The 26221-nt window shown below is 40.5% G+C and overlaps 1 protein-coding gene across 1 annotated transcript; it reads left to right on the forward strand.

Annotated features, from left to right (window-relative positions):
- The first annotated feature begins 1070 nt into the window (after positions 1 to 1070).
- On the forward strand, positions 1071 to 10641 carry GTSF1 (gametocyte specific factor 1). Its single transcript, XM_060114174.1, has 6 exons — positions 1071 to 1086; positions 5868 to 5968; positions 7771 to 7897; positions 8339 to 8422; positions 8884 to 8947; positions 10539 to 10641. Exons 1-6 carry the CDS (start codon positions 1071 to 1073, stop codon positions 10639 to 10641), a joined length of 495 nt encoding a protein of 164 aa, XP_059970157.1.
- The last annotated feature ends 15580 nt before the right edge of the window (positions 10642 to 26221 follow it).

Consider the following 26221-nt stretch of genomic DNA (forward strand, 5'->3'; position numbering starts at 1 on the left):
AGGGGTGTGGAATTGTATGAGGCGGCAAAGGAGAGCTGGCTCTAGAGGCAATAGATGTAAACCTAGCCAGTTTTCAGAAGTTTCCTATGGAGATGGTTTTATATAAATTTAGTCTTTTCCATAATGATAAGTTTATTTAATCACAGAGCTCAATTGGGGGGAATCTCAGGTGGAAGAGGACTGAAACTAAAAAAATTTGTCTTTTAATCTTCCACATTTCTGTTACAGACGTGTTCTTTTATGACTGTCAACTATAAAATGGACAGTTCTCGAGTCCTAACATTCAGAACTTTTTCCTCAATGCATAGAAGGAATGAGTATTAACTGGAGAGATTTAAATAACCAAGTCTATCCATTTTAGCATAGGAGATTTGGGGAGGGGAGGAAAGCATCACTGGAAAAATTATGGTACGTCCTAATCATGTTTAAGAAGTCATAGAAATAGTAAACTAGAATGTCTCTGGACATATTGGATGGATTGAGTGTATAGTCTGACACAGGCTTCCAGCATCCCCAGGTCCCCCAGGGGAGAAGCAAGACTGGCAGCCTACCCATCCTGAATTTTTGAGGACTTGAGAGGAGAGCTTTAAAATAGTACCCTTTTCCTTTGTTTATCCTGAAGTTTAAATAACAGTATTCTTGTGGGCTTGACTTGCCCCCTCTAATGTTAAATAGCATCAAACCCTAATAGATGGTAAACAGTGACAGGGTGTTATAATGGCACTTAAAATAGACTGACATCTTATCACCTGAATACAGTTTAAGTTAGTAGTCATATTTGGTTTTTCTTAACTGTGAGCCCTAGAATTTATTCCAAGAGTGTGAATTGGGCAATGATGTTAAAATGGTTCAGAGTAGTAAAGAATGCCTTCAAGGGGAGAAACTTATTGAGGGGGAGGGAGGTGCTATAAGGGTTTTTTATATTGAACTTGGGTGACTTCAATTCTAGTTTGAATCCAAGTTTGACTCCACTTCTTAGGGCTACTTTTGATACACTTCATTTCTGATTCCCTGATCCATTGCTTTTCCCCCCCCACCCAGCACTTGGATTTGGCTCCTTCATTTCCAACATGGAAGAGACTTACAGTACGTACTTCTTTTTGCTTTTTGAAAATAAGTTAAATTACTTACATGTAGTTTTCTGTCTGACAAGACTTTTACTGTGTTGGGAAAGATTCACTTTTCTCACTAGACTGCTGAGAAGAAAAGGTCTCCCCAGAGACTGTTTTAGTAATGTAGAGAAATGTCCAAATTTAAAATACGACACTTGAAATTTAAATAAAGAAGTATGAGAAGTCATCAAACTTTGAGAAAGCTGTGTTTGGGGCACCTGTGTTAAACTATATTTTTATTAAATGAAGCATTTTCATTCCTCAGGACTTCAGTTTCTCCTGTTAATGACACAGGGATAGTCATTAACTAACTAACTGGTTTCTTTCTATGTTGTGGGATAACATGATACACATAATGTTGATGTACATTGAGTTTTTAGACTTAAAGAAATCCTAGGGAGGATTCTTGTTTCTCAAGTGATCCAGGAATCTAGATGGCCCAACAAATCAATTGGGAACCAGGAGACCTAGGATCATGCAAGTGTAGCACCAAAAGAGACCTGAAAAATCATTTCATTCAACATCCGAATTTTACAACTGAGAAAACAGAACCTAGGTTAATTGATTTGCCCTAAAGTTACCTAGTTAGTTGGGGACAGAGTCAGAACCAGAGTCTTATATGTTGCTTATATGTAGTGCCCTACTTGCTACTACAGAGCACTATGGTTTCTAGACCCTGACCAAGTTTGAGGAACATCTGAGTGGATGAAACTCGTCAACAAGGCCTCCGTTGTTTCCTACTTTCTGTCTTGTTCAGAATCTCTATAATTAATAAGTTCTAACTAAAGGGTATTTTAGTCCCATTCTACCTTCAAGGAAGAGTCCAATAGAATCTTTATCACCAACATGTAGAAACTACATGGAAACAATCTTTATTAAATATCTACAATAGAGATTCTTAAACTTTAGCATGCAGCAGAATCACCCGGGAGGCTTGTTAAAACACAGGTTGCTGGACCCCACCCCCCAAATTTTTGATTCAGAAGGTCTGGGACCCAAGAATTTGCATTTCTAACATGTTCCCAGGTGATGATGCTAATCTGAGGACCATACTTTGAGAATAATGGATCTGATTCTCCTTGATCTTCCTTAGGGCTTCCTCCTTCACCCCCTTAACTTTTCTAAAAATATGTTAATTAAAATCTGAGATTTCCATGTGAGATAGATATGAGAGATTTATATTTATTTATTCTTGGAAGCTTACTACTCTATTAAATTAGAAAGCAACATCTCCCCTTTATATCTCTATTCATTACTTTTGTCAGTGGTGATTTTTTTTTCTTAGAAAAATATCACCTGGTTCTTTTAATTACTGTATTGCTACATAACAGAAACTTTTTTACATAGTGATAATCAGTAGATGTTTGTTAAAAAAAGAGGGAAATGGTGAATTTTGCTGTATGTTTACAATTTTATTTAAGTTTTGTGATTAAGTTTAATAAATAAATAAGTTGGCTTGTGAAGAATCAACTCCTTTAAGTCTATAACATTTCTTTATCTGTGTCTTTCTTAATAAAGCTTCATTGTTTTAAGACTTAAAAAAAAGAAAAAAAAGAAAAATATCACCTGGAAGTAGGTTAAAAATGCACAACCTCAGGCCTCATCTCAAACCTGCTGAATCAGAATCTGTATTTTAACACAGTCCCCAAGTGATTTAACACCGGGAATCATGTTAAAGCGAGAAACAGTGCTTTAGAATATGTTTGACCTTTTTCCCAAAGTGACCTAAAACTCTAACGTTAATCTGATAGATTTCTGAAGATCTCCAGCTTCTGTCTTTGGGCAGTACCTCTTAGCTGATGATACTCTCGTCAAGTCTAGTTCCTTATTTCCGTGAAGTTTCCTCCATTTCTCACCATGGGTTCTGGGCCCTATGCAAGTGTGAGGAACATCTGAGTCTACGGACAACCTGAGGAAGGTTGTCCACAGGGCCTGCTTTGTTTTCCAAATTAAGTTATATTCCCAGAAGGCCACTCAAGATCTTTGCTGAGCAGTTCAATAGTATTCATTACAACTTCAAATGCATGTATACTTCGTGTAGCACTCTTAGGTATCTGCCCAAGGGTAATACTCGTACAATGCACAAAGAAGTATATGTTATATTGCTAGTCACAGCATTGTATATAATAGTAAAAAACTGGAAACAACTTAAATGTCTATCCGTAAGAGAACTGATTAAGAATCTATGGTACATCCGTATGCAGCAGTGAAACATTTCTTAACATACTGACATAGAAGGAGCTCTAAGATATGTTAAGTTAAAAGAAAGCAAATAGCAAAATAAGTACAGGAAATCTTGTCACAGGCTACACTGTGGATGAACTTTGAGGACATTGTGGGAAGTGAAACAAATCAGTCACAAAAAGACAAATGCCGTATGATTTCACATATATGAAGTATCTAGAATAGTGAAACTCATAGAAACAAAAAGTAGAATAGTGGTTGCCAGGGTTTACAGGGAGAAGGAAATGGGAGTTGTTTAGTGGGTATAGAGTTTCAGTTTTGCAAGATGAAAATTTCTGGAGGTTGGTTGCACAACAATGTGAATATACTTAGCACCACTGAACTGTATACTTTAAAATGGTTAAGATGATAAATTTTATGTGAATCTTATTACCATTAAAATTTTTAAATTAAAAATTAAATTAAAAAATTTTTAATCTAAAAAACCAGTTTAGAGCTGAGCTAAGTTATCAGAGACCAAAAAATAAAGCATTTTGGTAGGAAGCTATCATTATCAACTCCGATGAATACCACTGTATGGACAGTAAAATGTGTATGAATCATAAAGTACGTCCAGTCTGTCAGCTGCTGACATGGCCTATCATTTGCTAGTGATGGAATGGATTAAATGAAGGAAAACTAACAAGAATTTCATCTGTAAACTCTTCCTGGGTGTCCTGAAGCTTCAGAAATATGAAAAGATTGCTGGTCAGGATGAGCCTGGCTGGCATAATAAGCCTGCTTGTCCTTTAAGACATTTCCTTCCTATTCATTCTGTCCTTCAAGTCACCTTTCTGGCTCATTTGCATCACGATCATGGTTAGCAATTTATCCCATGTTTACCACTCTTCCAGTGAAGCTGTCTGTTTCAATTCCCCACTAGCTTCTGATTTTCATAGCAGTCTCCTGGTTTATAAGCTTCTTATCAAATGTGAATTATTTATCTTATTTCACTTTTATTATTGCCTTCAGTGGTGGCAACAGCGTTTTATTAGGTTGCCTCTTGTCCTCATTATATATTCAGAATGTGCTTAACCATTTAATTTCCCTTCTTTAACCAGGCTTCTTAAAATTTGGGGCTCAGCCTGGACATTTTGCAGAACGTAAGGATAGTTGTACACATTCAGAGAAACTTCTCTATATTCAAACTACTGAAATGGTCCCTAAAAGTATAGTCTTCTAAGGGTAGTTTTAAATAGCGTGATATAGGTTAGGGGCTTTCTTTCACACAGCAGCCCCGTTAAGGTATCTGCAGTTGTCTTAACTTCAGGTTCTCTTTTTTGCAGATTATTCTACTTTTTTATCTGGCCAATTTGATAATCGCTAGGTTAAAGAATTCTCTGTCTTTTTCTCATCATGTTCCAAAATATGAAAAGTAAAACCACCGATCTGGTAAAGGTATTGGTTTCATTTGAGAGGTAACTAGATTAACCGAGATCAGGAACTACTTATAGAAGTACATTAAAGCAGACGAAAAAGAAATCTATCAGTGAATATTTCTCAAGCTTCCACAGAACATATAACTGATATAGAGCAATGCTTACCAACTTTTTTCATGTCATAGCATACTAGTAAATAGACAGGGATGCTAGTGTAGGGGATTAACTACCCTCAACTTACCCTAGGACTGGTTGGGGAATAGGGGACACGCATGCAATGGACCCCCACAGCAGTGTATCAGTACACTGTCCATTCCAACCTTCAACATACTGGCTGGGAAGCTCTGGTTGAACTAGCTAGAGATAAGAATGACCCTGAATTAGCACTTTTTTTTCTTTTTGGCTGCGTTGGGTCTTCGTTGCTGCGCGTGGGCTTTCTCTGGTTGCGGCGCGCAGGGGCTACTCTTCGTTGCGGTGCACGGGCTTCTCATTGTGGTGGCTTCTCATTGCGGAGCACGGACTTTAGGCACACGGGCTTCAGTAATTGCAGCACACGGGCTCAGTAGTTGCGGTACACAGGCCCTAGAGCACGTGGGCTTCAGTAGTTTTGGCATGCGGGCTCAGTAGTTGTGGCTCGCGGGCTCTAGAGTGCAGGTTCGGTAGTTGTGGTGCACAGGCTTAGTTGCTCTGCGGCACATGGGATCTTCCCGGACCAGGGCTCGAACCCATGTCCTCTGCACCGGCAGACAGACTCTTAACTGCTGCGCCACCACGGAAGTCCTATGACACTGAATTAGCACTTTTAGAAGAGGAAAAGATGTTTCATTTAATTTTTTTGTTTATAATAAGGATAACCAACAATGAAAACAACAATATTTATGTACAACCAAATCTGAACTAAGACCCCACCCCATGATTGCTGGTTTTGCTGGACTTAATGAAGATTCGATGATAATGCAGTTTTATCTTCTCACAGTTACATTTTTATTTTCAGATGTTTAGTCACCCTTTTAAAAAAAAAATTCCAACCCGTCGTTAGACTGTCTTGTTCAACTCGTACAGATTCTGTTGAAAAAATCCAGTGTGCCCGGGATGCTGAAGTTTTACAAGGGCCTGTTAAGCTTTATACTTACCCTATTTTTCTCTCTTTCAGTCGATACCCTGGACCCTGAAAAGCTGTTACAATGCCCCTATGATAAAAGCCACCAGATCAGGGCCTGCAGGTTTCCTTATCATCTTATCAAGTGCAGAAAGGTAGGGTATTATTTTCTTAATTTGCCCTGTGATGCCCTCCTGAGTTCTTTTTAAAAGCCAAATTTTGTAAATATCAAATAATTTTAGCATAAATGTTTTAACTGAATGCCAGAATTGCTTTGGGTTAAATACCAATATTTATAGAAAAGAATTTGTTTATTTCTTGGATATGTAAGTTTTTCCTTGTTTTGGTTTTTCCCCTGAGTAGTGACAGAGCACCCTTCATAAACAGCTTCTCTAGAATCTTCGCAGCCTTTGTAAACAGAGGAAACACTAATTTTTGCTAGCAGTGAGAAATCCCTCTTGCCTTGTGAATTTGATGTGTTCACTGTCCTGATAAGGATTGAGTATTGTAATACACTTATTTCTGATTTTTTTGTTTGTTTGTTTAGAAATTTTAGAGAAGTTGAACAGCTAGAGGTTAACCCAAGAAAAGCTTATTCCTAAAAATAACTGTTTCTCCAAGTTTCAACAGTAAGCATCTTTGGGGGAAAAAAAACCAGCTCAAAGATTTTTTTTTCTCTGGTCACCCTTTTGTAGACTTAGCTGATGTAAGCTAGTTTAATGCTGATATATTAATTGAGGCAGTTTGAAAGGATTGTTAGAATATAGATGTCAGATACAGAGGCCAAAGTTCTGCCAGGATTTATGCTTGGAAAGCAATTTTGGTATTTAATCTAAACCTGCATACAATTCAAGTATGCATTAACATTCTTCAAAGGATGTTTCTCTTGCAGTCCTGGAGACATGATTATAATGCCACTGTTGATTATTTCTCAGCTCCTTTTAATCTCTAGAGCAAGGATTCCTTAAGGTTGAACCTGGGCAATATGGACTAGCAAATACTACCACAACTTCCTCCCCTAGGCTCTCAAAACTGTTCCAAGGATAAAGGTTGGGAAAGGGGTCCAAGTGGTAAAAAGACATTGTCATAACTCCCCTATGCTAATGCTCTTAATCTTCAGCTACAAAACCTTTGCATTTGAATGCCTGATATCTCTTACAAAAATCATGGAGATACCTGCCCTCACAATTTTCTCCATCCCCTATTTTTTTCCACCCTTCTCCCCACTTTACATTATTTTTACTTTTTTGAGTATCATTTATGATATATCTTTTCTCCTAATAAATTTCTTAATTGCTGGTAAACTTACCATAGGATTTGGGTGATATTAAACATTTTGTTTTGTTTTCTTGTTTTGTATTAAAATAAAGAACTTGGTCAGCAGAGTTCTCTATCATTTGGGCTTTTCCTTAGTGAAATAGCTGAAATAAAGGTCAAATTGTTCAGAGCCTCATTTCAGGCATCATTACTTTAAATAAGCGTTCCTGTGTTAATCTGAAAAATCATTGGGTTTGCCTCTTCTGCAGCTCCCTTCCAACAGCTGTTTTCCTGCACTATTGTACTGCAGTAGCAGGGGCACTACTGCAATGCAGACTAAGTGTGTTTTAGTGTTGCTGTTCATCCTGAAAATCAGCTTTCAAAGACGTCCAGAGGGCTCTACCATTACAGGCTGTGCCGCCTGAATCTTGTGACCCTGAGAAGTAAACGGGGTGAAGATATGTTTCAAATACCCCATCCTAAATTCACTGTTTACTTCCATATAAGCCACTTTAACCCCAATATCTGTGTTGTCAGTCTTTATAATCATAACAAAGAGGCTTAGCTTTTGATGATTCTGAGGTAATGTCTCTATGGTCCATATGAGTGATAAATAATTCCCTCTTAATGTTCTACTATGAGTTTACCTACCAAGTTAAGCCACAAGTTTATTGACGGACCTCTTTAATTTTTTTCACAGAATCACCCTGACATCGCAAACAAACTGGCTACTTGTCCCTTCAATGCTCGCCATCAGGTTCCTCGGGCTGAAATCAGTCATCATATCTCAAGCTGTGATGACAAAAGCTGTATTGAGCAGGATGTAGGTAAGGCTGACTAACTAAATGTTTCAGTGTTGGAGGTTAGCCCCTTGAAATTTATATGGTGCTACGTCATCACCTTGATTTTGGCTTTCATCATTTCAGAAGAACAATGGTTTTCTGCCTTTGAGATTTTTATTTTAGCAGCAAAAGGTTGTCAGGTTGTGTTTGTCAGACTGCGTTCTCTTCTGAACAACCTTATTTCATTTTACTAATAATTCATCTAAAAATGAAAATTCTTTTATCACCATAAATATGGCAAACATCTTTGTTTCTGCTTCTCTTTCTTGTCTTCTGTTGGCAAGGGGATAAGACCTCTCTGTTTAGCTTTCATCCCATCCATTTTTCAGAAACAAAGACCCTGCAACCTTCTAAGCCACTAACCCCTTTAAACATAATAACTTGGCAGTGTTCCCTTGTTAAGTCAGAATCTCTATTGTCTTGCAGTCAGCCAAACCAGGAACCTTGGACAAGAGACTCTGGCTGAGAGCACATGGCAGTGCCCTCCTTGCGATGAAGACTGGGATAAAGGTGAAGTGCTTCTACATCTTTTTCTTCACAACGTCAAAATCTCAAGTCATTTGCTTTAGACAGAAGGAAGATTTGCCTTTTTTATGAACATACCATGTTGTTCAGAATGACTTGTTATTTTTATTGGGCCCCAGTACAAGCACATTTGTCTCTGTGCAGACACGTGGAACAGCCTATCCCTCTTGATTGGAAAAAGCACTTCTTTACATCTGTTTTTTTCCATAAATTGTGTTGTACCATCTGTGTTTGGTTGCTACTAGGCACATTTATTATTATTTATGTCACTTGTGTTTATATCCTTCAATTAAATTCTTGCTACTCTGTCACTTAGCATGGGTACTTGATCAGTTATTACTTGCTTCTCTAAACTTATTTATTATCTCTCACCTTACAAATTCAACTAGCATGAATTGGTGTTTTACCTAGTAGTACCACAAACCATGTTTTGCTTCCTTTGGCAGACTTGTGGGAACAGACCAGCACCCCATTTGTCTGGGGCGCAGCCAACTACTGTGGCAACAACAGGTAAATGAAAGGGTCTCATTCCCACCTCTTCCTCCCAGAATCACAGTGCTCTGTTACCAATAGAAGCCACCAAAGCACGTATTCACCTCCCTCCTTGATGATGTTACTTGGTGGTAATTTAGTCTAGATATAGTTTTGGTGGGGTTTTTTCCTTATCTATTCCTTGATTCATAAAAAGGTGGCATGCTTTGTGTTAATTACCACGGGAACACAAAAATACTAGCTTATAGTCTAGTAAGGGAGACAGTGGCGCCAGCCATTCTTATGTCTTAGTTGGAGTTTTTGCTAAGTTCACATTATTTTAATGCTTTGAAAAAATTCTCTAGCTATACCACATGTATCATTTTTACTCTGGGTAACTAGTGTCTAAGGAAAAAGTAATCTTAAAAGTTCTATTTTTTTAATAAATTTATTTTATTTATTTATTATTTTTGGCTGTGTTGGGTCTTCGTTGCTGTGTGCGGGCTTTCTCTAGTTGCAGCAAGCAGGGGCTACTCTTTGTTGTGGTGCACGGGCTTCTCATTGCAATGGCTTCTCTTGTTGCAGAGCACAGGCTCTAGGCGCACAGGCTTCAGTAGTTGTGGCACACAGGCTCAGTAGTTGTGGCTTGCGGGCTCTAGAGCGCAGGCTCAGTAGCTGTGGCACATGGGCTTAGTTGCTCTGCGGCATGTGGGATCTTCCTGGACCAGGGCTTGAACCCGTGTCCCCTGCAGGTGGATTCTTAACCACTGCGCCACCAGGGAAGCCCAGAAGTTCTTGATTTGAGATTGGGCAATCCATAATACCAAATGGGTAGGAAAGAAAACGCATCTCTTCTTCCCACTGATTTTGTATCTAATTTAAATCTCTTAAGATTTTTCATTACTACTTGATCTTCAAACCTTAAAAGATCATGTTTCAAATACCCTGGCGGTCTAGTGGTTAGGACTCCGTGCTTTCACTGATGAGGGCACAGGTTCAATCCCTGGTTGGGGAACTAAGATCCCATAAGCTGCACAGCGTGGCAAAAGAAGATCATGTTTCAAACCCAAATGAGAATATTTCTGGATTAGAAAATGAAGGAAATAGATGCTAGACTTCTTTTTTTTCCTCAAATAGAACACTTATCAATTTTTATTTTTTAGCTCCTGAAGTCAGTTAGTTATAATAAATGTATCTTAGTCCGTGTATGCACTGAGATAGAAAAACTTAAAGATGAATTCCATTGGTACAATTTTAATTTTATCTCAGTTCTGTGAGATTTGTTGCCTTTAGTTTGGTTGTCTTGGCATTTTATTTTATCTCTTTTATCTATTGAGTTCATGAGCCTGTCATACAACTGAACAGTAGATGGCATTGCTGTTTATCTCAATTTCTGGAAAATGAAAATGGTTAGACCCGTCTTAATGCCTGTACAGAAGAGTAAGCTTTCCAGAGAAGCTGGTAATCATTCTCATTGTGAGAATGTTTTGATGGAAATGTGTTTACATTTCAGAATGTAGGTTGTTGTTTTCCCCCAAATTACAAAAAAACGCATTTTGATTGTCTTGTGTGTGCGTGCCTGAAGAATACAGATACGTTGGCATAGTCAAATTCATCTTTCTTTTTGCAGCCCCGCAAGCAACATAGTTATGAAACATAAGAGTAACCTGGCTTCAGGCATGCGTGTTCCCAAGTCTCTGCCATCTGTTCTGCCATGGAAAAACAGTAAGTGAAATAGAGGGAAAATGCTTTTACTCTGTTTGTTGTGCTAAATACAGTTGGTCTTGATTATTCAAGGACATGTTCAGTCTGAACACCTTGTACCCACATTACCCTGAGAGTGAGTGCCTCCTTAAATTTTGCACCCCAAGCACCTTACTCACTTCCCCCTACTCCTGGTTAGTAGCAGGAAAGGACAAGATCACAGAAGCATAAAGAATATTTTCAAGATGGGGTGATCACTGACATCGAATACCATGGGTAAATTTGGGGACCAGTAAAAAGGCTATTGATTTTGGCTAAGAGGAAATCATCCCTGATTTTCAAGGCATAATATTGGTAGGGAATTGGGATTAGAAATTGGATTGCAGGGGCCTAAAAGGTAATGGGTAGAGACAAAATGAAAGTAATAAGTCGTAAGAACCACCATAAGAATGGTATTCAGATGTCTTTCCTAGGCTTCAGAGACCATGCTGAGTAAACAGGTACGAAATTCATGTCATACCACCCTAGTAAAGAAATTCCCACATATGGTACACCTAAGATACTGTCATTTTTATTTAATACAAACTTTCTTTTCCTAATGTTACCCCCAAATTCAGATTCTCTTGATTTCAGTTTTTGCTACTGTTTGAGCTAATTTTTAGATGGCTAGAGGATCCCCTTTAAAACATTTCCCTTTGGATACTTGCATTTCTCCAAAAATGAGATCACCAAATCATATGCCATAAGGCTTGATAGGTAGAGGACTATTTCCTTTTTCCATGCTCTTGAGTGGAATCCAGTTGCTAATTTTAAATTCTTCTACTTTTATATTGTAATTCCATATACCCCAGGAATAAGTCATTCGTGTTGAGTAAGAATAGGGGATGGAGTGATTTTCAATTGACATGGCGTATTTATTTTGAAATATTTCTACTCCGTAGATGGAAATGCACAGTAACTGAGTATCTATCTCAAGTAAGTATTTCAGTTTTATTTCACTATTTTTTTTTCCAGATGGTAGCAAGATTTAACTGGACATAAAGCAATTTGGGTCCAATTTTCTTTCAGATTATGGTACCAAATTAAAGCTTTGTATGTGCCTGTGTTTTTAAGTATATAGCCTCTGTTATGGCTTTACACGCTAATGAATAGGCATTTACTAGTTAAATTAGAATTCTGCTACATGCCAAGTTGCTTTCCCTAATGTTAGTACACACTACCTCTTTCCTTTTTCTTTTTTTTTTTTTATCAAAGTTGCATTCTAGATCTATCATGCCTTTTTAATGGACTGAGATTAATCAAACAACTGTGCTTCACTGCTCTGCAGTTCTTCCCCTGTGCAGTACAGTTTAATACTCATCCAAAAATTCATACTCTTTTGAATGAGAACTTTAAAGTTTTGGGTCTCTAAGAGTCTCTCACTGTTGATCTTATCTGAATATTTGATTTAGCAGAACCTCACAAAATCTATATAAAGAGTCCAAAATCTTTTAGTTTTCACAGATGAAGCCTTTCTTTGAGGTCACCCTATGTACCCATAGCAGAGCCAGGTTTGATGCTTCAAATGCTGTCTTGGCTGAGGCTGCCCAGCCACACTGCTTCTGGCAGAAGGAGTATTGTTGGGCTGGGAATGGGATGATAATCCCCACTGTCTTGCAGATAGTAGGCCTTCAGTGAATATTTATTGAATGAATGAGTAATTGGCCTGTTGCTTTCTAGTCCATTTACTTTCTCTGGACAGTGAAGTAGATGGATCTTCTGCAAGTTAGGGTTCATTTTAGTACCAAAACTGATGTTTCTTCTGGTAAGAAGCAGAAAAGAGATTCTAAAAGCAAATACCCCTTAGCTATGAACAATAATATTTATCAGTTGCTTGTAGGTACTGGCCATTTTTCTTGGTAGGTTCTGACATCAAATTATTAAATATATCTGGAAGCCAGAAAGTTGGATTTGATCCCAGAAGGGAAAGACACAAGTGCACTGGGGTGTGTCAAGAAAGCATACACAGACATGGGTAAATGGTGAACTTTGAATCCTTCTCTGACACACTGCATGAGATGCTTGGTGTTCATAGAGTGTGGATAGTTACCTAGTAAAAATGGCTACTCTACAGTGAAAGCCTAGGAGAAACCTCTCTATCACTTAAGACTAAACATTTTTCTGCTTTGGAACTTAACTCTTTGCTAATAAACTCCTCACACACTGATAATTTTTTTTTCTATGTAACCCCTGAGGAATAAGGAAAAAAAAATAGGTAAGAATCCTTTAACAACAACAACAACAAAAAAGAATCCTTTAACAGCCAAAGACCTTCTTATCCCCTTAATAAAAATAAAGCATCATTTTTTGAATGCCTGTTGTTGCAGAACTCTCTTCTTTGGATAGATACACACACACAAAAAAAATGTAAGACATGACTTATTCCCTTAAGAAATGTAAGAGTGGGTGGAGAATTTTTTTTAATGCACATGCCTGAAAAGGGTTTGTTCACCTTGCACTTAAATGCTTTATCCCATTTGTGTTTTTATCAACAACTCCAATTTTTACTAGGTAAGTGCCACAAAAGCAGGTAATACCATGTTAATTTTTGTTCCCCTGATGTACATTGTAACAGCTCAAAAATATTATTGAATTAATGAGTAGACGGGTATATGAGAAGAGAAAAAGATCAATATAAGTTAATTGAAATTAATCCAGAATTGTTGGAGAAGTCAGTTGCCTGGATGGTCAATTCTGATTTTCTCCTCACCCGTGAAAACTGTTGACACAACAAGTGTACATTGATCTCTGTATAGAATGTTTTTAATTCAATTAACAAGTTTCTGTGTGCTTAGTGATAGTAAAGAGCTATGGGTCAGAAAGTATTTAGTGTTCTGCCATTAACAACAACAGATTCTTCCAGCAGACCAAGAGACTAATTGGGCTGTAGTTGTGTGGCCCATTGTCAGATATAGTTGATGCTTTTGTCATTGATAGGAACTAAGAACCCCTTTTTTTTTTTTTTTTTCTCGTTTCCTTGCAGATGCCAGACCCTAGAAGACTCTCTGCTTCTTCCTGCTATGGTGGGTTCTTCATTTTTTTCTCCTAATCTAATTATAGAAAGGTAAATTGTCTGTGACTTTCAAACTGACAAGAACCTTTCTTTTCCTCCCCCCTTTGAGTCCTTACTCATCTGATGCAAGAAAGAACCCTCATACTCAGAAGAACTGTTTCAAATAAACCATCATTGTAAATAGCTTGAGAGTTTGGTTAAGTACCTGCAGCCCCAAGATCAGAACTCATATCTCATTCTACATTAATGAAACAAAATCATTTAAAGTTATCTTAAAGGATCCAGCTAAAGCAGGCAAGAAATTTGGGTTGGAAAAAGTAACTGTATATATATTTGTGTTCTCTGACACACATGAACCAAATTCCTTTCAACATTTATAGGAATGGACCTTTTCTGATTAGTGCATTTGTTTATTGAGTCTTTGATGTTGATAGCATTTATGTATAGAAATATACCCTATTCTTGTTTAGAATCTTTAGGACATCTTGTTCCCTGAATATTTGTAACCTAGGGTAGGTTTCTTTTATTTCTTTTCTCTTTCCCACATTCCAGCTAGAAATTGTACTAGCTGTCAAACCAGGTGTGGATTGTGTAGGAATGAAGATTGGAATGGAGAGGAGGAACCAGTGTACATGTGGAGAAGAGATAGGCTTTTCACCTGTGTGTGAAATTTGATTAAGCTTCAAAGCTGAGATGTGTGAAGGCCCTGCTGACTACCCTGGGACATGTGTATAATAAGTTAGATTTCTGAACTCAAGGCTCTGGCTATCCTAGCATCTTGTTGACCCTCACAAGGAGACTTCATAATCTCCCAGACCAGTTTTTTTGTTTGGTTGGTTTTTTTCAGGTTTGGTGTGGTTTGGTTTTAAAACCATTTGGCATGGGAAGGGCTTTGGGATCTGGTATAGATAGGGAGTCAGATGAAGCATACTGAATAATTCCAAAACGGATCCGTTGAGCATTGTTTGTAGGGGGAGTGGGCTCTTGTGGAATGCCTCTTCCACAAGTTTCACACAAAACAGGATTCTCTCTTTAATGAAGCAGAGCTATCTGTGTATTTAGTTCCAATCTCTAAAAACAAATTCAAGATAAGCCCTAGTACGATAGTATTTCTTCTTCTAGCTGTATGAATAAGTGAATAAGTAGACCATTTCTTCCGGAGTGTGTGGTATAATGTATTGAGGAGGGGAAAAAAACACCCATTGTTCTCCTAATTCTGGTTACTTATGTTTGAGTATCAGTCAGCAACTCACATTTAACTTTACTTAAAAATAGTTTTAACTAGAAAATACAAAAAAACCCTTTTGATTTCATTTGTTTGGGTAATGACAACCCAAACTGTCTACAGTACATTTGTAACCCAGAGCTCCTTCCTAGTTTAGGGAAAACAGGTATGAGTCATATTGCAAAGAATTAGCTACTCGAGTACAACTCAACAAAGTAATTCAATAGAAAATAGTTTGTGTTTTTTAAATATCTAAAGGGGCAAGAAAGGCTAGCATCTGTCATTCATGAAAAACCTTATGTTATTTTAGGAGGACACCTCTTTGCTCACCACTACAAAAACTTAACCACAACACATCTGACCTTTGCAAGTGTAACACTCACTATGGGAGAATGCCTGCCTATGTTCATTTTGTTAGCTCACAAAATAGATAACCCAGTTGTTCTGTAGTAAACTAATGATTAAAGCAGCCAATTTGTCTTGTCCAGGAGTTTTCAGAGACTGCTTAGGATTTTTATTAGGCCTAGGATTCACTAGACTGGATTTAGTTTGCTGAAGATTTTTGGACATTCCTAAAAACTAGAACAAAGAAGTGACTTTAACTCTTGTCAGAAGTTGGGAGTTGGGAGAAGAAGCTTACTTATTTTTGAGACCTTCTTCTTCAGAGGCTACCTTCCCTTTGGAATGTGAACAGTGGAAGGTAAACAGTTGAATATTGTACCTTAATTTCAGTTAAGGTCAAGTGTTATGGTTAAAGGTTAAATGCAGACATGTTTCAAAATTTTGAGCTTATCTTAGAGAGCCTTTGGATCCTGCATACTGATCTTATCCGGGGATTCCATACTCTACCCCAAGGAGAGGGTTTGCTTTCTGGAAGATTACCTTTCTCTGTAGGTATTCTGGAAGTGCCACTGTGATTTGCAAATGTTCTTACCAGGAATAAACAAATGTAGGTAATAAATGATGCTTAGCTCTCCTGGTAGCTGTACCTGAGCTAAACAAGGAGAGTATTTGGATTCAGTTTCAAATAGTGCACTGCAGTACCCTTTCATTGTTGAGAGAGAACAGTAGCTGCTTGTGTTAGTCTCTTAATACCTATACTGACATTCTTAGAGTCCTTTAGTTGTACTTTTCACAATTCATATTAAGCTCCAAAGTAGACAGAAACCAAGGAGATGACATTATACTTCTTATTACCAGTTTTAAATAGGCAGGTTAGGGCCTCCCTGGTGGCGCAGTGGTTGAGAGTCCGCCTGCCGATGCAGGGGACGCGGGTTCGTGCCCCGGTCCGGGACGATCCCACGTGCCGCGGAGTGGCTGGGCCCGTGAGCCATGGCCGCTGAGCCTGCACGTCCGGAGCCTGTGCTGCGCAACGGGAGAGGCCACAACAGTGAGAGGCCTGCGTACCGCAAAAAAAAAAAAAAAAAAAAAAAAAAGTGGCCCCCGCTCGCCACAACTAGAGAAAGCCCGCGCACAGAAACGAAGACCCAACACAGCCAAGAATTAATTAATTAATTAATTTTTAAAAAAAACCACATACCCTCCCCCCCATATTAATCAGGGTTCGGTTGAACAAAACATCTATTTGAGCTAGTCTAAGCAGGAAGGGACGTGTTACAGGGCATTAAATGGATAACAGAATTATTGGGAAGACTGAAGAAACAAACTCTAGACTGGACTTCCAGAAATAACACCCAGGAAGCTGCTGCTTCTACTACAGTAAGGAAGCTGCCACTGCAGCTGCCAGCTCAGGAAGCACACTACCTCTGCCACCGTCAGCATCCCCAAATGGATGCCCTGTACCCTCTCTTAATCGCTGCGGGCTTTAGAATCATACAATAGTTCATCTGATTGGCAGAACCGAGATCACGGCTGAACCCTAGTTACAAGGGATTATGGGAAATGTAGTCCAGCTTTCCAGAGCGGTACACTAGAAGAGTATCATGTTAAGCAAACCAATATACAGAAACCTCCACACTCCCTCTCGAGCTATTGCTTGCTTGCTTCTTCCCTTCAGTGCCTGATTTCTTGAAAGAATTGCCTATATAGTTGGTCTGCAGTTCCCACTTATCCCTTAATCCATTGCAGTCTGCCCACTCTGTCTCCACCCAACCTACTAATTTGCAGGACCAGTGGTCTATTTTAGTCCTACTCCCTTGGACATTCAAGGAGCAGCAGGTTGTTTCTTGTGTTGCTTGTGGTAAGAGCCATATCAATGTGATGCACAAAAGAATTACTTCAGGCCACTCTCCTGGAACAGGCCTTGGCCTTGGAGGCACTTAGAGCCTTGAGCTTCAGCTGCTATCTAGACCTGCTCTCCCTCATACGTGACTAATCTAGGTTAATGATGTTTCTGTTCGCCTAGTCTTTTCAGAATCCCTCACATTCAATTAGTCACCAGATCCTGGAATTTCAATACCAATGATGACTTCTGAAGCCAACCAGTTCTTTGTATCTCCACTGCCACTGCCTTATTTCCGATCATCGTCCCTGCCTGGATTATTACAGTAACCTCCTAAGTAGTCTTTCAGCCACTAGGTTTTTCCCATTTCAGTTTATCCTCCACCTGCCTTCAAGATATTTAGTAATCGGTTTCCAATTTACCTAATGATAATAGCAAAGGCTTTTTGAGCACTTGGTCTGTGCCAAGCACTGTACAAAGCACTTTATATGAACTGTCACATTTAATTCCCCATGAAGTAGATATTATTAGGTCCCCACTTGGTAGATAAGGAATCTGAGGATCATAGAATATACAAGATTTGACCATTAGTTACTCCATGGAGGAACTGGAATTGGAGTCAGGTCTGCTACCCCCCAAAGGCAGTATTCTTACTCCCACCACATTTTACAGTTGCTCCAGCCTCATCTCTCCCGACCCTGTTCATAGTCCAGCCATAGTGAACTCCCCATCCCTCTAACGCATTGTGCTCTTTAATGACCACACCTCGGTGCATCTTGTTTCCCTCGCGTTCCCAGTGATTCTCTGCTTAGCATATTCCACCTTCAAGTTCCAACTCAAGTGTTATCTATTTGGGTAACTCCAGGCTCTGTGGTCTAGGCTCCTGCTGTTCTCTGTTAGTACTCATTTTGAGTTGCGTTGTGATTAGCTTCTAAATGCCTGTATCAGCCAGTTTAGAATAGGAAACAGAAACCACTCTCAATATCTCCATATTTTAAGCAGAAAAGAAATTTAATACAGAGAACTATGAAGTGCTTACCAAATCCTTGGAATGGCTGGAGAAGCAGGCTGTAGCTGAGGCCTCCAGGAATGACTCGCAGAACACTACCAAACTAACCCACCAACGGAGCTACAGCCTTGATGGCCATGGGGATACCAAGTGTGAGAACGTAGCACTCTAGTACAACCCAGGTGTCAGGAAGCTGCTGACAAACAATCCCACGACATATATAGTGTCAGACTTCTTGCAGAGCTACTGACCAGTGTAAACATCCAAATGCATAGTCAGCAAAAGGAGGAAAAAGGAAACTGGATAATCAGAACCTGGAGCACTGAGGGTTTGTTCTAGGGTGGGTTGGGGTTTTTGAATGTTTGCTTTCAAAAAGTAAGATTGAGGTAAGACTTTTTTTTTTTTTTAAGGAAATAGTTATTTTCAAAGTCCACAGGAAAAGATAACCATATGCCAACCTCCCCACTCCAAAAAAAAAGCCAAAAATTCTGTAGCTACAGTACTTGAGTACTAAGTGGGCAGGCAAAACCATTTCAGAAAAGTGGTTATGAAAGCAATTAAGAGAGGTAATGTTAAACTAGGAGTCAGTACAAACTTACCTTGAATCTAAGACCAGCCCTGTGACCTTGGAAACATCATTTAAACTGTCTATGCTTCACTCTTCTTTTCTCTGACCTTCAAGATTTAATCCAACCCTAAATTTTTGGTTTGTTAGTTATTCAACTGAAAAAAACATTTTTAAAGTAAAGAGGAGGAAGATTATGCAACCATCTCTAGGCCTCTCTGTACTTTTGATCATTCTGTAAAATTTCCCTATCAACCTTAAAACATTCTCTGAGGCCATCCAGATGAGGTGAGAGAAGCAGTGGGAAAGAAAGGAACCTAGAAAGTGGAGGGAATTTTGCCTTCACCATACTGAATCAAATACAGTCTTTTAAAACACACAGAGCAGCTTCAGAGTTCCCTAATTTCTCAATTTGGAGTTTTGGTTAACCTGTCCCCCGAGTTAAGGGGGAAAGAAATTCTTCAAAGATTCTAGGAGCTAGAAGGGCTCATCACAACCTCAGAAGCCAAGCTTGTTATAAAAAGTGCATTAAGAAGCATCCTCTAGGGCTTCCCTGGTGGCGCAGTGGTTGAGAATCTGCCTGCCGATGCAGGGGATACGGGTTCATGCCCCGGTCCAGGAAGATCCCACATGCCGCGGAGCGGCTGGGCCTGTGAGCCATGGCCACTGAGCCTGCACATCCGGAGTCTGTGCTGCGCAACGGGAGAGGCCACAACAGTGAGAGGCCCGCGTACCGCAAATAAAAAAAAAGAAGCATCCTCTAGGCTACGTTAGCTAGGCCAGAGATTAAATGGAGCTTTCCCCAGGTCCCTGCAGCCTCCTTCGGGCTATTTGAGGTGCTTGCTATATTTTTTGGCCTAATTTTTTTTTCCTGCAAGACTTGTCCTTCATCTTCTTGCTTCTCTGATGTAACCGGCTTTTCAGAACACCTTTCCCTGACAAACCTTCAAGTGTTAGCGGAGGGTCAGTTTGCCAATACTGTTTTTTTTGTTGTTGTTATTTCCTTCAAAATAAGAGACTGGTGCTGTCTTCAGAGAATGCTATGGCATGACAGGAGCCTTGTGCAGCCATTCATTTCTCCCCTGCTAATATGCTTCCTTAGTTTGTTTCAAAGCTTGTTTACCAACTCTAGCTTGGTCCCTGGACTCTCCTCCCTTCACCCTGCCCCCTGCATTGTGCATTTCAAAAGGTAGAGAAAAATAACAGCCTCTTTTCAGCCGTCTCCAGTGAAGACAGCAGAATTACCAGGGCCAATATGTCAAATTGTACAGCCTTCACCAAACCTTTGCCCAGAGATATTTCAGGTTAGTAAAAGAAAAAGCCACTTCACATATAGCACAAGGGCCTCTAACAGACAGGGAGGTTCCAGGGCTGCCTCTCCTTAGTGCGCGCGCGCGCACGCACACACACACGCACACACACACACACACACACACACACACACACACACACACACACACACACACACACACACACACACACACACAGATAAGAGTGAATAAGCAGGGGCTTCCCTGGTGGCGCAGTGGTTGAGAGTCCGCCTGCCGATGCAGGGGACACGGATTCGTGCCCCGGTCCGGGAAGATCCCACATGCCGCGGAGCGGCTGGGCCCGTGAGCCATGGCCACTGAGCCTGCGTGTCCGGAGCCTGTGCTCCGCAATGGGAGAGGCCACAACAGTGAGAGGCCCGCGTACCGCAAAAAAAAAAAAAAAAAAAAGAGTGAATAAGCAGGGTTTAGTTCTTAGCCACAGATGATACAAACCCCAAGGATACATCTATTGCTACATGCAGCCAAATTAAATGGGATGTACACATGAAAATTTGTTATAGTTACAGCCCTACCCTCAAGCCATTTATAGGCAAAGGCAGTGTTTCTCAAAACATAATCCAAATATCACCTACATCATAATTACCTGGGTGCTTATTTTAAAATGCAGATTCCTGGGCTTTCATCCAGATTTCCTGAATCAGAATATCCAGAAGCAGCACACAGGAATCTATTTTTCACAATACACCTCGTATAATTCTTAGGTACAGTAAAGTTTCTGAAACCACATATTACTTTGAATAAAGGCTTTTTAGGAATTTACAAGGAGGATAATTATACTGTTTGAGTTTTAAGGCTCCAAGTCCTTAAAAAAATCTGCACATTAATCACAAAGTAAAGAGTATAGCATAGTACCAGTTAAGAACATGAGTATAATAAAGGGCAGTACCCGAGTCATAAGATCATTTAAAGGTATAAATGGGGAAAAATGCATTAAAGTTTTTAAGAGTGTTCACAGTAAAGCACTCAATACATTTTAGCCATAATGAATAAACTGAGGGCATCTAATACACAAATGACGTGACGTACATGGAGCACAAGATTATCCCCATACACTGTCTTAACTCCTCGATTTCTTCCTTCTAAAACAAAAATTTGAAAGGCATTAAAGGACATCATTTCAGTCAAGGCCAGGCAACCAAAAAATAAAGAAATGGCTGCTTTTTACTTAACCTGGGTAAATCACAGTATCAGCTGGGAAAGGAGAGTAGATTTCTAGATATGCTGTCATTTGTTTGCCTAGCCCTGTAACCTCCACAGATGGATGTTATTGTCTGTCCTGATCAATTCTGAGGGTGTTTATTGACATTGTCCCATTTCACCAATAAAAGATTCATTTGAGAGCTATCCCTACTTATAAATGACCTTCACCTCTGAAGATATAGCCTGAGGACTCCAGAGGTTAGCTAGCCCATGGTTTCAACACGGACTGAATGATGCTAATGGGCTCTAGTGGTGTTGTCTCTGCTAGGAGCATAGGAAGAGGAGAACAGCCAGTGAGTATAAAGAGAACAGTAGAGGATGCCCCCACTTTCTCCCATACCTGGGTCAGGCAGGGGATAGACAAATAAGGGCAATCCTTTATCTAGGATTTCCTTCTCCTGGCCTCTAAGGCTAACAAGTACCTAGTGATCTATGCCCAACCATAAGCCCACCTGCCTGCTGCTTTCTGTCTGTGGACATAGTTAACCTGTGAGAGGAGGGGCATAGATTTCAATCTCCCTACACCTCTGGCAGCTGAACAAGGAGACAGGGCTCTATATTCAGCCTCTGAGTTTTCGATAAAGGACGGCATATGGGGGAAACTGTACCCAGGTCTCCCTTGAATCCAGTCTCCGAAAAAGGCAGTCTTCCGAGAGAAAAATGTAACTTCAACAGATTCGGAGAAGGAAGAATTTAACGTTGGAATGAAGGTGGAGTCATTGTGAAGTTTTATTTAATTCTATGTCTGAAGAGTTGACACAGAGGTGTCGATCTCCTTGGTGTCCAGCAGGTGGAGATACAGTCTAAGGCTGCCCGGGACTGCAGTGGAAATTACTGGGCAATAGGTACATTCCAGAGTCTTCTGAAGCCTGTGGCAGAGAGTAAGCAGGGTGCCTTTGCTGCTTACCAGTCCCCAGTCATCCTAACCTGCATATTTCTCTTCCTTCCCTTTCACAGAAACTTTAGCCTGAGACTATGACCAGTCAGCTTTTGGTTTCAGACTAGGAAGGGGTGATACAAAGAGCTCTATGGCGGAGGAGAGATGGGAAGAGGGGGAACATAGAGACATTTGAAGAACTTTCCTGAAGTCCGGGATCTGGGCTGTTTAGCACAGATTCTGTGTTGGCAGTGAGGTGTCACTCCTGCCAATCTGGAAATGCCAGTATCTTTAAATCCATGGAGGGACCAGCCCCCTAAAACTCAAATAAACAAATGGTGACACATAACAAATCTCAAAGTGACACGAACCAGGACCAAGAGACCAGGCAGGATTCAGCATAAGTATCTAACTAACCTTCTGGCATCTGTGGATGCCAGGCATCAGGTAAAGGTATGGGTGGGCGCCCTCCCTGCCATTGGGCACTAGGCCAGGACCACCAGTTGGGTACAATCAGCCTGCCAAGGTGAAGGGCATCCCAGGATGTTGTGCCCATCAGCTTCCCCTGCCACAAACTGAATGGAGCCTGAACCTACAAGAGCCCTCCTCCATAGACTCAGTTCCTCCTTGAGAACTGCAGGAGAAAGGGAAGCAGGGAAAGGCGGTAATGCTCTACTTAACCTAAAGACAGTAGCAGAGGCTCTTCACTCCTCCACTGGAAAAGAAGAGTCTGGAAATGGACCTTTCTGAATATGACCCAGAACTTGAAGTTACAAGCTAGTAGGATAAAACAATGTATGATGGAAGTAGAGTGAAGGCAGTGTGGCATCGTGGAAGGAGCTAATTTGGGATAAGGACACCTGGATTCTATCCCACGTTAGCTGCATGACCTTGGGCAAGTCATTTATTTTCTCTGGGCTTCAGTTTCCTTGTCTGTAAAATGAGGACATTGGGCTGGATGGTATCTAGAATATCTTCCTTCTCCGACATGTGCTATTCAATTTTGAGAAGTGATTGACTTTCCCTTGTTGAGGGTGACTAGTCTAGCACCACAGACCCCCATGTGACTAGGCATAAGCTATGTCCAAGCTAAGGGAAGCAAGTACTAGAGGAGTGGGGGAAGTGAAAGTTCTGGGTTCCCAAAGTCCCTCCAGACTCACTATCTCTATTCCCACACTACGCCACAGGGATTCCCCACCACCACAGAGACTTGAAGTTCAGAGGTCCAGACCTCCTCATCTTCTGTATACTGAGAAGCCTGGAGGCTCTTGTTGTCAACCTTGTAACTAAGAGAATCTAAAACTCCTGTGTCAAAAAGAAAGTGATACTCATCTGGGTAACATCCATTGAATTCCTATCTACTGAGTTTGGATCTAATGCAGATCTGTCTCTGATCTCTGCTCCATTGCCCCCAGAGCTGCCCTTCCTCACTCAGGTCCCTTCCTGCCCATTCAGATTCACAGTGGGCTGAGTGTTGGTTCTGGCTGCCTGTGCAGGGTTCCCCTGGTCCCTAGGATAGGACCTGTGCCTGAATTTATCCTGTGAAGAGAGGTATCCCTTTACTTCCCCTCCAAGCATCGTCTCACTTCTTTGCCCAGGTAAGTTTCCATAGGATATTGGAAACTCCTCATTTACCAAAGCTTCCCTATATATCCAGGCTTAAGAAACTATTCCACTTCAGAACTGAGAACAGGGAGTTTGGGGAGATTCAAAAATGACAAATAATAATACTCACCTGAGACCTGAGTTCTACTCCCTTGTCCTCCCCTCCACCCTGGGGAAACTTAAATAATACCCTCAGGGAGGAAAACATGGTTGGAATGGTCGGACAGATTAACATCATGTTGCATTGTGCTGAATTTCAAAGGGAAGTTAATTTCACCGCTCATACTCCACCATATATTTGAATATGCTATAATCTTCAAGGCGGGGAGAGGCAGGGAGATGCAATAACTTGAAGTAAAATAGGTATAAACCATGAATCCCACTTTCAAGGAATTTATAGCCTATATTATTTATCTATTAACACATAACAAAATTACCCCCAAAATGTAGTGACTTAAAATAACAATAAATATTTATTCTAAAAAAAATTTTTTTTATTTAAAATTTTAAAAAACATTTATTCTCTCACACAGTTTCTGTGGGTCAGGAACTCAGAATCCGCTTAGCTGGGTGGCTCTGGCTTGATGTCTCTCATGAGGCTGTAGTCAACATGTCACCTGGGGCTGTAGTTATTTGAAAGCTGAACTGGGGTTGGCCACCACGTACTGCAAGATAACTCACGTGAGTGAACTTGATTTCTAGCAAGTTGGTGCTGGCTTTTGATGGAAGGCCTCAATTCCTCTCCACAGGGGTCTCCCCATAGGCCTGCTTAAGTGCCCCCCCTGACGTGGCAGCTGGCTTTCCTCAGGGCAAGTAATCCAAGAGAGAGACCAGGGTAGAAACTGCCGTGTCTTTTGTGACAGCCTTGGGAGTTACACATGGCACTACCACAGTATTGGGCTGATCACACAGGCCAGCCATGATTCAGTGTAGGAAGGGAACCAGAAAGGGCATGAATACCAGGAGATGAGGTTTGTTGGGCCATCTTGGAGTCTGGCTACCATATAAACCATCTGGGATCTCAGTGTTATCATAAATAATACATTATGCTAAACAAAAGAGATAGAATATTTATAAACCTGCAAGAAATTTGAATATGCCATGATAGGGCAAATTTCATAGTTTTTCACAAAATGCCATTAAATAAACGACTTCAGCAGATTCTGTTTTCATTGAAACTTGCTTCAGTTTTACCTTTAAACTCCTTGAGAACATTCTTCAGAGTAGGCTAAGAGATTTCATGACTGCTTTGCGATCTTAATCTTTATTCGAAGAATGTAAGCCATGCTGCTATAACCAAGAGATCGGCAAATAGAGGGGTTCAGATAAAGTAATAGTCCAGAGGTAGATGAGGTAGATAGTCCTTGACTGGTGAAGAAAGCTTGCATTGCTGATCCAAGGTGGCAGCTTAGTTTGTCACCATGTCCCAACAAGCAGAAGGAAGAAAGAGGAAGTAGAAGATGATCAGCTTTCCTTTTTAAGAACATGACTGAGAAGTGACACACACATTGCTTTACTCACATTCCATTGACCAGCACTTAGTTGTGTGTCCACCCCCTAACTGTTGGAGAGGCTGGGCAGAGTACCCTAGCTGGCAGCCACACACCCTGCTAAACTCAGTGTGTGGGTGGCCAGGTGGAGGGTCATACTACTAAAAGGAAGAGGAGACTAGATCCTGGGCTACAGTGCTCTCTGCTACACCTACAAAATTTCGTTCTTTGGGGATAGGTCAGGTGACTAAGGTTAACAAGTAATTGGATCACATCTCCAGCTACATTTTTTTAATATTAATTAAAAATATTTTAATATTAATATTAATTAATTTGGCTGCACTGGATCTTAGTTGTGGCACACGGGATCTTTAGTTGCAGCATGCGGGCTCTTGTTGCCTGACAAGTGATCGAACCCCGGGCCCCCTGCATTGGGAGCGGGGAGTCTTAGCCACTGGACCAGCAGGGAAGTCCCTCCAGATACATTTCAAGAATTGGATGTACATTAAAACACGATAGTAAGAAGTGCTATCTTGTGACTTCCCTGGTGGCACAGTGGTTAAGAATCTGCCTGCCAATTCAGGGGACATGGGTTCCATCCCTGGTCAGGGAACTAAGATCCCACATGTCGTGGGGCAACTAAGCCCATGTGCCACAACTACTGAGCCTGCGCTCTAGAGCCCGTGAGCCACAACTACTGAAGCCCGCACGCCTAGAACCCGTGCTCTGCAACAAGAGAAGCCACCGCAATGAGAAGCCTGCGCACCGCAACGAAGAGTAGCCCCCGCTCGCCGCAACTAGAGAAAGCCCGCGTGTAGCAACGAAGACCCAACGCAGCCAAAAATAAATAAATAAATTTATTAATTAAAAAAAACAAGAAGAAGTGCTATCTTGATGGAAGACTTTCTTGGTTTTTTGGCTTTTGTGGTTTTTTGGCCACACCGCACAACATGTGGGATCTTAGTTCCCTGACCAAGGATGGAACCCACACCCACTGCAGTGGAAGTGCAGAGCCTTAACCAGGGAAGTCCCTAGAAGACTATCTTGTTAAAATAAATAAATAAATAACTTAA

This window comes from Mesoplodon densirostris, chromosome 11 (assembly GCF_025265405.1).
Source record: "Mesoplodon densirostris isolate mMesDen1 chromosome 11, mMesDen1 primary haplotype, whole genome shotgun sequence".
NCBI lineage: Eukaryota > Metazoa > Chordata > Mammalia > Artiodactyla > Ziphiidae > Mesoplodon > Mesoplodon densirostris.